Genomic DNA, 12,776 nt, shown 5'->3' with positions numbered 1-12,776 from the left:
TTCATTAATCATTACCTACGCTGTCTCAGAAAGAGAGATCCCATGACTTCCCCGCACATTACTCGCCTTTATGTTTCAAAATCTGCAGATGCCACACATTTGTTTGATTGCGCGGACCCCAGATGTCATTAAAAGAGGAGAGGAACATGTTCCACATGTCCCTGCCTCGCCAAGCGTGTTACCACGCGCTGCCTCAGCTGTATTTCATCTGGTAAAGGAGTCGCTTGGCCATAAAGCGAGGCCATCGTAATGCATCACTGCTCTGCACTACATTCACAGAGCATAGAAGAGCAATATAATAACTTGTTGAACTTCAGCCAGCTACAGTATAAGATGATGAAACTGCTCGCCGAACGGATATGGAAATGTGCGTTGTGCGGTGCGTACGTGTGGGAGAAACTGAGAGAAAGTTTCAGGAGTGTGTGTGTATCTAATCATATTGTTTGCCGCGAGTACAAAAAAAAAGAAAAAACACTGTTCAATATCTCATAAAGAGTGAGATACAGATTCATAATAATGATATCCCCGAGGTTCAGCCGCAGATATCCGGGGGCTTAATCTCCGTCTCTGAAGTGAAACATGCTTGACGGCTCAGGCCATTCAAGTGAGATATGTTTATATCTTAATATAGATGATGCTATCCTTCTTCCCTGACATTAATTTACTGTCTGGGACCTCTGAGCCTCGTGCATTATGCAAAATAATTGCAGGGGCACATTTTACAAGAAGTCAATTTCGGCAGGCGTGAAGAGCGACAAGTTCCTCCTAATGAAGAGAGTGAGATCGCAAATGACTAGTCAAAATCACAGAAGGTATTAGCCCAGCAGGCATATCAACAAATGAAAAATAAAATAATAAATAAAATATGTTGTTTTTGTTTGGAACATTATTCAACTTTTTCGGTTTTATTGTATGTGCTTAGTTGCACAGCATGAGGAGAATGAGCATGAGCAGGTGGTGTAACTAAAATAATACAGTACATATTTCCCAAAACACTGCCATTGGCGTTTAAACATTTCATTAATATTCTTTCCATAAAGTAAAGTTAAAGGAATGTCGAAGGTGAGTTTTAAAGGGAAAGTGCACTCAAAAATGAAATGACGTGATAGCTTTGTGTTAGGAATATGTCCCATATTTTCTAATCTCTTTCATACATTTCTTGTATATAAGTATATAAGTATATAAACTGGTCAAAAAGTGTTTTAATACATTTTAAGGTCAGCATCTCCAAATAAATAGGCTCTAGCATGTCTTAAAACTAAATGTAGTGGCAACATTTTTAGTGGTTGTGTCAATTTTATATTGTGTTAGTAAATATCAGTCAATATATGAAGAGAATGGTTCCAAAATGCAAAAAACACCATAAAAAATGTGTTACAACTAAAATCAGTATTGTACCTGGTCAGTATTAAAAAGTAAATTCTTCATTTTATGCAAAATCCGATATCCGCCATGTTATTTTGTCATCTTTTCTCTTAGTTTCCCAAACCGCGACAAACGGCAGTTCTCCTTCTCTACAAAATGCAATAAATCATCTTAACCAATCACAGCGCACCATTCCACGTATTGTAAAAATTTATGGTGACACTTTGAATACACACAGAATCCTAGTTTTCCTCTATGATTTTGTACTTCGTTATCAAAAAATAAACAAAAACAAAATATTTTGATGGCACTGATAAACCTGTGATGGTTTTCTGTGGCGGGGAACAAACGTAAGCCATTAAATTCGAATAATTTACTTGAGAGGCATTCGAAAAAAGGAAAATGCCAGCTGTTGCTTGTTCTCCCGACAGCATCAAGCTTTTGTCATGCTAACACATTGACCCCAGAGGATCTTATGAAAAACGTTCCAATATTTTACTCAAAGTCAACAAAAATTGAGCAGGACCAAAACATTTTACAGGTGATCGCTGTGAAAAAAGTTCAGGGACTACGTCCCAAGGATGACAGCAGCAATGACAGTGTTCTTAATATCACAAAGTAAGTGTTTTGATTAATGACATAAATTTTTTTTTTTTTTTTTTTTATCAGTGTATACCACTAGTCAACTAAATGAATCTAACATGGCAAATATGAATGCACATTTATATATTGATTCAATAGATTTATAGCATTTTGAATAATAAAAAAATCATGGATTTATTGCATTTTGCGGAAAAGTAATCAGTTTTTATAATAAACCTTTGAAAATCAAATTATGGATTATAATTTTTTTTGTTTTTATAACCTAAAGATGCTAGGTAAAAGTTTGTAACAGAAAATAGTGTTTTTAATCTTGTTTCCTTCTTTTGTATAGAAAACACATTTTTTACCCAAATTAGTCAAAATGGATTTATTGCGTTTTGGAACCAAACCCTTTATATGCCCTGTTCACAATTTAAAGAGTAACTAAACCCTAAACCAACTTTTTTTAGTTAATGATCTGTAAGAATGAAGCTTTATTAGTGCTGTTCATTGATTTTAGTATGTTTTTTGACATTTGGATATAAAGTGCCCTATTTTAGCGATCTGAAACGCAAGTGCGAAGCACAAGTGAGTTTGTGGGCGGATCTTGGGCGCTGTTGCTATTTTCCCGGAGAAATAACTCTTGCGCCAGGCGCAAACCAATAAGGTGTTTGTCTGAAGTAGGTTCATTATTCATAGGTGTGGTCTGGGCGTAACGTCAAATAAACCAATCAGAACGTCATCCAACATTCCTTTAAACGCAAGTGCGCAAGTTCCATGGCGGGTTGCTATTATTATGACTGATTTACCAGGCGCACGCCAGGAGCGGTTTACAGCCGAGGAGACCGACGTTCTTGTAAGAGCAGTCAAAGACAGAGAAGTTGTTTTGTATGGGGATAGGAGAAACCCACCCAAATCAGCGTAGGTTAAACTTGCGTGAGAGGAAATAGCCACAGTCTCATCAGCTGGCATCCCCATTGTTGCGCCAAGCGCTACAATGATGTCAGGAGACGGGGGAATCCCAAGCTTGCCAGCATAAATCGGCCACGCCGTGTAACGGGAGGTGGATCTGCCTCTACACAGACGCCAGCAATTCAATTCAATTCAAAAAAATAAACGTTATACAACCACACAACAAACTTATGAAAATATTTTCATAATTATAATAATGAACAATGCGCAACGCGCGACTGACACGCAATTGTTTTTTGAAACTGCAAAATAGCATCAGGCATGGTTTGCGCCGCAACACCCCTCCTTTTTGCGCTGAACCGCCCAGGGAGCGCAAGTTCATTCGCTAGTCTGCCGACGTGCGTCTGTGGAGGGAAAAACCCGTTGTGCGCCGGTGCAAAATACGAATGATACATGCGTCACTGACAAAGTCAATTGCGCTGGGTGCAAGATAGGGCCCAAAGTGTTTCAATACTACAATATATGGTTTAAAAACGTCTGAGTGCTGCCCTCTACAGGTTGAACGGTGGCTACTGCAGTTGAATTTTCCGATTGGATGTTGGGTCCAAAAAATACCTTTTGATATTGCCAGTGGGTGGAGTCAAGCTCTGACCAGGGGTTTAGTTACGCTTTAAAGTATAAACTTTTATTTTATAGAAAGGTGTTACTTTTACAAAGGTGTAAACTTTTTTTGTGCTCAGTGGAGGATGTGTCTTGTGGGTCCATAACAACATGAGTGCCGGTGATTGTGTTTAATATCATTTTTGTATTACTGTGCCTTTATAATGGAGCTGATGTTGCTGTTAAGCTATAACACCATGTGTAGTAATGAAATAAAGTGGCACCATTTGCAGTGCAACCTAGATACTGCTTAGAGTCCGCAGAAAGTCAATGCTTGACACCAAGAATCAGTATTGAAATTCGAAATTCATTAGTCCACATTTAGTTTAATTGAATTTGATTTTAATGGGAGGCTACTGGAGGTCCAACTAAATGGCCGGCGTGTTATAGCAGAGATAAGAGATCTCCACATAATGGAGATCAACGGCCCATATTAGCAAAATGTCAGCTGAGTGAGTAATCAGGATCCTCTCCTCTTTCAAAAAGAAGAGTTACCGGCGGTTGTATTATGAAGGAATTGTATCTTCAAAACAATAGTTGTGTTTTTATTAAATATTTAAATTATTTTTATAATATTCTTTATTTATATATTTATAATATTCTTTTAGCAATATTGCATTTTTTCTCGTTAAGTATAAAGTGGTTTAGATGTCTTCCTTTTTATGAACATGAATTTCCTGAGAGTATAAATTGATTTTTTCTCTACATTTTATCTCTCTTTTTTTCTTTTATAGTGGATAAAACTATTTGAAATTCATTGATCATATTCTCAAAAGAAATAATGCTCAGCCAAGCCAGGACTGGAGAATCACAAGGCCATATCTGATAAAAGTAGATGTTAGATCATTAATCTCAAATCTATCAAAGAGTTAAATAGAAATACTTTAATTTTGCCTAACCTCCTGCTGTGCTGTAGCACTGGTTTTGTTCTGCGAGGTAAAATATTAAACCTCGTTCTAAAGAGTTTCAGGTTTTCAGACCATCTTAATTTACCTACTGACATTGATTTTCATTATAGTAAAAGTTTTATTATAATAAAAGTCCACACCACAAGTGAATTGTGCCAATAATTTTCTGTCCTCGCATGCACTCGTTTCCAACTCCTAGCTTTCATCTTTTTTATTTCATGTGGCAGTGCCTTGGTGGTTGCATTGAATCCAGTCAGCCTCTGCAAAATGCCATTTGTCCCTTTTTTAAATATAAATAAACAATGCCTACTAAAATCAGCCGCTTTTAAATCTGGGTTGGAACGTTGTCGGCTGGCTCATGAGGCGGGAGGATTTTCTTTAAGGTCTCTCTCAAAAGGTTACCTCAGATGAAGTCTGAGCGCATAATGCTTTATGAGAGCTTCAGGCAAACATGACATTATTGGTGTTAAGGATGAACATGTTTACCATGGATCTAATCTTTTCCTTATTGCTTAATTTAAAACCAATTGCCTCAGACCTCGACAAGATGAAGTTCAGGCGAAAGCATTACTCCTATTTAGGCTGATGGATTTTGCACTGATTGTTTTTTGATGCGGTGCATTCTGAATATTTCAAACTCCTTAAAGAGCCGAAAATGGCTCCTGTAATGCCATCTGCTCTTGTGCCTGTTGAATCATTGTTCTGTTTAGTTCTCGAGACGAAAACACATCTCACCGTCTGTATGCGTTCCTGTTCCCTTCCACTGAACAAACAATTAACCGAGCCTTTGAAACATTCACGTTTTTAATGGCGTCATGGGAACCCAAGCAAAAATCCAAGGTCGACATTATCCATGAGTGAAGGAATAGCTTGAATGTTTCTCCGATGTATTTTCTGGCTTTTTCGTGTCTGTTATATGAACAGCCATAAAAAGTGTTCATATTTTTGTGTTCTTCTTGACCTTCAGATGGAGATGATCCCTGAACCAGACCCCGATGAAGAAGGGACCAAAATAAGTGTGAGTTTTCAGTATTTGGCTTTGTATGAGATAAATAATCTGAATAATCTGAATGTGCCGAATACTCTGTATTTTATCTAATGGACACAAACTAAAACCTGAGTTCCTACTCAGTAATCAGCTGCTTCACACCATTACAAACCAAATGACATAAAGACATTATATAGCTATATTATTATTGTATGATTATGTTAGACTGTAGATGTATTATTATAATGAATACATTATAAGTAGATGAGCCACATTTGAAGATGGTCCATTGGCCACAAGAATCAGCTCTGAAAAAATGGTCGCTAGCTGTCACTGGGGCGTTACCCTTTCAAAAAGTACACATTTGCACCTAATATACTTCATATTAGTACCTTAGAGGTACAAATTGATATCGAAGAGTGCATATAAGTACATCTAAGGTACATTTTGGTACCAAATGTATGCATATCTGTACCTAAATGGTACTTATTGTGATTGTTAACTCTTTCACCGCCAGCGTTTTTAAAAAAAGTTGCCAGCCAGCACCAGCGTTTTTCATGATTTTCACAAAAGTTTAATGGTCTTCTTTAAATATATAAACATACAACATACCAAATTAAAGAACAGACCCTCTGCTTTCAAAAAAAAAAAAAAAACTTTCATCCTACCTTCAGTGATTCTTTTGTAATCAGCTTTTGAATATGGGTAGGTTTCTGCAAAAACCCCACATTTTGAGCAAAAAGCAGAGATAATTCCATTTTTGTGACGGACTTTTTTATAGAGATCCCATTCAGAGCGATCTTTAAAACAGACACGGACATGCAGCCGCTTGCCATAGGGCAATACTTCCGGGTTTAAAAAGTTGCGGAAGGGCGCCACCTGGTGGATAATAGCGGTATTGCGGAAAGACGGAAAATCTTTTCATTGGCGGGGAAGGGTTTTCTCTTAATTGACGAGATATCTCGTCAATGGCGGTGAAAGAGTTAAAGGGTAGGGGAGTTTTTCATTACATATAACACTGTAAATGTATCTGAGGATTTGTCTTTCAATCTCTTCACAGACAGTTAAGGTCCAAGGCAATGACATCTCCCACAAGCTGCAGATCTCTCGGGTAAGCAAGAACGACGAGGGGCTGTACGAGTGTCGCGTCACGGATGCTAACTATGGAGAGCTCAAGGAGTACAAGGCTCAGGCCTACCTGAAAGTCAACGCCACAATCCGACCCCGTAATCGGGCCATTAAGAAGACCTCGCCGCTGCACTTGACTGATAAGAAACCTCGCAAGAACAGCTCGGCTTTGGGCCAAGACACCAACGGCATGAGCTCGGACCAGAGGTCTCAGTCCACTTCTACCTCTCAGTCGTCACAATCCAAAACAGTCAAACACAGCACAGGGTCAGGTAAGGTAAACCCTAAGGGTTTTTTTCTATTTCTGTCCTCTCATAATAAAATAAAAAACTTAAAAAACTAGAACAATTAGTTACTGTAATATGAGAAAATGACTGTAAGATTCATTCTGTAAGGTGGAGAGTGATCATAATTGTAAGTAGTTAGTTTAAAACTTATGAGCTGGAAACCTTATGCCGAACTCTGTGCTAAATATCACACAACACTGTAAGGGTCTGGGTCTTGAGTCTATAACAGCTAATGATGCCAAGGAAAATCACCTAAATAGCATTTAAAATATGTGCACTATAATGAATGTTTCAACAAGATTTTGATCACCAATTGCCAGTGTAATGAGTTATACGTTTAATGAAGCCTGTCCTCCTACAAAAAACGCTTTTGGTCGCTATTGCAAGCAGCTTATTATGTCCTATACACTGTAAAAGTTAAAACAACTTGGCTTTGCAAATCAATTCAACCTACAATTTTAAATTTTATGACTTGTGACATAACTTATAAAAACAAGTTCAAATTGTTTAACTTAAAGAGCACCTATTTCATTGCTAAAAACAAAGTTTTTTGTGTATTTGGTGTAATACAATGTGTTCGCGTGGTTTATGGTTAAAAAAACACATTATTTTTGACATACCGTACATTTTTGTAGTTCCAGATTTCGTTCTCTTCGTGAAATACACAGATTTGAAAATCTCTGTGTCCCTGATAGGCCAGCTGATCTGTACGTTGTGATTGGCCTGAATACCTCAGATGTCAGCTGGAAACGCTTCTTACCATGTTTGAGAGATTCGCTCACAATGCAATGCTAACAGGAGTTAACTTACAGGCTGTGAGACAAAGCAGGAGAAATTATGATAATGTCGGTCTTGTCAACATCAACAATCCCAGGAAGTAAACTGTTCCCTATAATCCATATGTTTGTTGTAGTCCAAAAAAAAAAGAGATTTACGTTAGAGACGATAACTCACGTCATCGTTTACTTTGGGGTTTGTACCTTTTGCATATGGTTAACATGAGCTAATACACACTAAAGGAAATTAAAAAACTTAATTTGTAAGTTAAAGTAACATATTTTATATACACTGTAAAAAAATCCGTAGAAATTGCAGCTGGGTTGCCGGTAATTTACCATAGATTTAAATTTATGTTATTTACTGGCAACATTTTGTTCAAAGTTGAATGAACATTTAACATTTACAAGTCTTTGTCTTTACAGAGTAAAACTAAAAAACAGCATCAAGCAAAACGTTCTGGGAAACAAAATCTGAAGCAAAAAACTGAAAAAGGTTGATGATGATTTCTGGTTCCCAGAATGCTTTGCATGAGGCTGTTATTGTATAGTTTTATTCTGTAAAGATAAAGACTTGTTAATATTTAAAATTTATTTAACTTTGAACAAACTCTTGCCAGTAAATAACATAAATTTAAATCTACGGTAAATTACCGGCAACCCAGCTGCAGTAATATTGTAATTTCTACGGATTTTTTTTACAGTGTATTTTTTACAGTGTAGGTACTAGAGTTTTTAAATAATGTGCCCTCCAGCTGCCATGAAAACAAAGACAGCGCTGTGTCATAATGAGGCAATGACATTGACTCAAATGACATTGATCATTATAACCTACAAAAAAATTCTTTTTTTTATACATAATGTGTGAACTTTTTACATGGTCCCTTAACCACAATTTTTTATCTTTAATTAGCAAAATTGGCTTTTAGATGTTTTTACAGTGCATTCAATGTATATATGTTTTATCAGTTCAGTATATGTGCTGACATTCATTTTACACAGAAGCGAGTCTTTTGCCTTCATTGTGAGATTCCTCTCATGCACTTCAAGCATACAAGTGTTACAATTGTAATGAAGGGTATTCTTTGTTCCTAGTTATATGATACAAGCTGAAAATGAAAAGAATGCTTATGCTTATTTGCTTATGTAATAAAGTCTGCAGTGGGTTTTATTTTAACTTTAGCGGTACCAGAAATAGAGTTTATTTATTATGCAGCAATATAGTCTATAAACCAGGGGTCTTCAATTAAAATTGCTTGAGGTCTAGTAAAGGAACCATCCTCCAAGCCGAGGTCTGGACAATTATGTACTGCATGGAAAAACATAAATTGACGGCTTTTGCCAGACTAAAGAAATTAGTATAAATGTTTGCTTTTATTGAACAAAATGTAATACTGAATAATGTCTCTTCATGTGTATTTTCTTTCTTAATTTGTTCTGTTCCTTTAAGTCCATAAAAATGTAAATAAGCTCAGATGAAAATGAAATAAAACAGGCTGAACTGAGTTTAAACATAATCTTCCTAGTTAAAAAAATCCCATTACATTTATATTAATTTGCACATTATTCTGACTGAGAACTTTAGTGGGAGAAATGGCTTTGGCCTTTCCAGCTAACACTTTAAATATATTTTCCCTCAATTCATGTCTTTCTTTTCCATCTAAAAATGTTTCACATGCAGCATCCATGCACTATTTCCCCATCTGTAAAGGGCGTGTTATGCTTTCCTAAAATCCACTGTATTTTCAGTGAACACTATTAAGGCTTGTTGTTGGGTGGTGAGTGAGTGAGGACCCGTGTGGGTCGCTCATACTGGGCTTGTAGTTCATTTATTTTTCGCACCCTTACCTCGCACTGCTGAGGGTAAGTTTCTTCAAAGTGTCTATGTTTAGCTTCGTAATGGCGTTTAATGTTACCACTTTTGACAACCGGAACAGACTCCGAGCAAATGAGGAAGAATAAATGCATATTTTTCCACCCACCTCGAAAAACTCAGTTTTTAGCACCAACTTTCCTAATTTATGACAATGTCATTGTTTTTTATTCATCGAACTTTGTATTGGTGTGCGCAGCTCTCTGCTCTCTTCACGGCACATCTGTCTGTGACTGTTCGCCCCATATTGTTGAATAACGTGAATAGCGTGTCGGCGCACAGCACTCAAACCTGGATTGATGTAGGACCCAAATAGCGTTACTGAGCTGACCTTTAGGTGCCTGATATAAAAAGGATTTTATAATAATGTTTAAAAGTATTTGCCAGTTATTTATTTCATTGCGTCAAAAGGCTTAGCGGTCCGGATGGATGCATCTCGCGGTCCGGATTCGGATGGAGTCCACATTTTTGTGACCCTTGCTATAAACCATTCCAAAAGGCAATAAAAGCTATAATTTTACTCATTATTTCATTCATGAGTTCTGCAGCCTGATAAAAAAAAAATATTATTTTTTTTAACAAAATTTGGATTGTCTCAATGTTTCATATCAGATTATGTTAATTAGTACCAAGGGATTAACATGGAAAATCTGATTTATGTGTGGGTATAATTTGATATGCAACTTATTAAAACGTTTGTGACAGGCAACCTGTACACCTGCAAGGCAGCAGAGAGAAAACTACTTGGATTATATTTGGCCACTTTTATATATCTATTTACATTTGAGCCTGCCCTCCTCCGAAAACCGCCCCCATAGGTTGTTAATGTAAGCAGTTTATTACAAACTATAGTTAAATTTTAAAGTGTCTTCTAGCTGGCGTAAAACAAACAGCAGTTTTGTGTTGTGCATGTGATGTGTGAACTTTTTACATGGTCCCTAATTCACCATTTTCCAATATTTAATTCGTAAATGTCACATTCACACATTTGACAAACACTATCCAAAGCAACGTACAGCACTCTGAATGTATAAGCAGTAAGTGTACTCCCTAGGATCGAACCCCTGATCTTTGCAATGCTAATGTGATGCTCTACCAACTGAGCTGTAAAATATGTATCCTACATGCCAGGAAATACAAAGGAATATGTAGTCAAAATTTAATAATATGTGTGGCCAATCATGAAGATTTAAATTTGATTGCACGGAAGTTCTTGTAAGTTATAATTTGAAAAGGTCAAATGAAGGTCATTTTCATTATGCCATATTGCGAATTTGTGTAGGTACTGTATAGCATTTCCATAATTACTTCTTACCACATAGCTTCAGCAAATACTACTGGGTTTTCTCAACCTTAGAAAACCTTCAGTGGGTGACATCAATGAGCTGTAATTATAGATGATGCCATTCTGACATGACTCGTAACCTTCCTTAAAGCTAATCAGATGGGACTGGTAATGAATGTATAGATGCAATGCATAATCGGCGGTGCATTTTGGCTCGGAGTAAAAAGGGACGGCAGGAATGATTAATTATTCCTTGCGAGCAGCAGCCCGATGCGATTGCTTGTTTCGGGGCGCTCTCGTTCGGCTTGATCACCTCGGGCCAAATGAGATCTGGCAGAGAGGAGCAGAGGGTCGTGAGCTTTACTCCTCCCTCCTCCTGCGGTCCTCTTCCCAGATATAGAACCGAATGAGAAGCTGCCCGATGCCCCCACCAACCCGCGGCTCCGAACATTGCCGCACTCGGTCTGTCGAAGAAATCCCGTAAATGTCAGTGTGATTTAGTGAATATTTCATTTTTCATTTCCTCTATGTTGCCTTGTTTTCAGGGTTTTATGGGCAGCATGCATTTTTAAGTTTCTACTCTGTCGGTAGTCTACGTAGGTATGCAATATCAGATCAGATCTCTTTCCAAGTTTTCAGGCCTTGCATCTAAATTGATCGTTCGGGAAATATGAGAAAGAAACATTTAGACTCAACATACTGTAAGATCCAGTACCATAATGTGGGAAAATAAACTTACCACGCCTGGCAACATGCAGGATACATACAAAAATGTATTATTATTGTTTTAAGGTGTCTTAGTGGAGGTTTTTCCTTATTTACGAGGGCTAACATTAGCATCTTAATGTTTCTGTACATCAATAGCTTTTACTATTTCTATATATCTATATTTCTTATGCATTCAGTTTCAAAACACAGCTGTCAGCATGGGACTTGTTTTTGTATATATATATTTAAAAAAAATACTTTAAAGAAGGGTTGGGCTTTGTAGTGCAGTGTAAATGAATCCCTTTCCATGTTGTAAAGGCAGTTTTCAGTTTGATTTATTAGAGAAGGCTTTAGTCTTTGTTTATCCATATCAGGAAAGCTTCCATTTTGTGGTGCCTGAGAAGTTTTGGGAAAACTTTATAACAGTTTTTACTTGGTATATATGTTAGTAAGTAGATCTATAGCAGGTTAATAAAGTCAGTAAGTTAGGAAAACTTTATTATGTTACAGTACATACATTTTGCTCACATATTATTGTAGCGCACTTTGTGCTAACACAGTGTTATGAGACCTTAGCCATTATTATGTTTTTAAGCAACTGAAAATAGCACAAATGTTAGGGCAGGTCAAAACTCTTCCAGGGACCCAAAACCACTTAGACCCCTGAGGGTTAGATGTAACAGGTAAAAGCTTGTAATTGTGCCTTGCTGTTATAGAGAGCTGTAGGGATGATGTATTTTTGTTGGCAAAACCCTGTTAAAAAAACATAGAAACCATCACATAAATTCTATTGAATTTAATGGGAATTTTATTGATTGTAATGGAAATTATAAGGTGGTGTGTACACTAAGGCATTTACACCTGTGGCCGTCGTATGTTTTTAATGGTTTCCAATAGAAGCGCCATGCTTTTCCAAACCGACAGCAGCAGACAAGTATTGTCCACTATGAGCACCAGCGCTCGCCATTTTTCTGTGCTCAGCACTGTTCAACTGAAAATTTTTTAACTTTGGGTTAAATGTTAAGCTCGTTGACGTCACTTTTCACTCGACCGTCTAATCACAGTGGAGGAGAGGCGGGACAAAACCACAACAAACAACTGGTGCATCGTTCGACGACTTGTAAACAGAACAAAAGTATAATTGCAACCAAAGTGCTTAGCTGAAAAAAACACCATGGTAAGCGCCCAGAGTTGGCATCCCCTGGCGTTTTCGGTCACGTTTAAGCGCTTTGGTGTACACGCGCCCTAATGGTCTTTGTGGTTCTCTACTGGTATGAGTTGGGTTCTATTGATGGGACCATGAA

The 12,776-nt window shown here is 37.3% G+C and overlaps 1 protein-coding gene across 1 annotated transcript in view; it reads left to right on the top strand.

Moving 5' to 3' along the window:
- Positions 1-12,776, top strand: part of vstm2a (V-set and transmembrane domain containing 2A) — a 57,469-nt gene that overhangs the window by 39,071 nt on the left and 5,622 nt on the right. Inside the window, exons 3-4 of the mRNA XM_065294812.2 lie at positions 5,395-5,445; positions 6,476-6,815. Of these exons, the coding sequence (XP_065150884.2) occupies positions 5,395-5,445; positions 6,476-6,815 (391 nt within the window). The remainder of the gene's footprint in view (positions 1-5,394; positions 5,446-6,475; positions 6,816-12,776) is intronic.

Source organism: Paramisgurnus dabryanus, chromosome 22 (assembly GCF_030506205.2).
Source record: "Paramisgurnus dabryanus chromosome 22, PD_genome_1.1, whole genome shotgun sequence".
Lineage (NCBI taxonomy): Eukaryota > Metazoa > Chordata > Actinopteri > Cypriniformes > Cobitidae > Paramisgurnus > Paramisgurnus dabryanus.
This window is presented reverse-complemented; position numbering and strand designations above follow the sequence as displayed.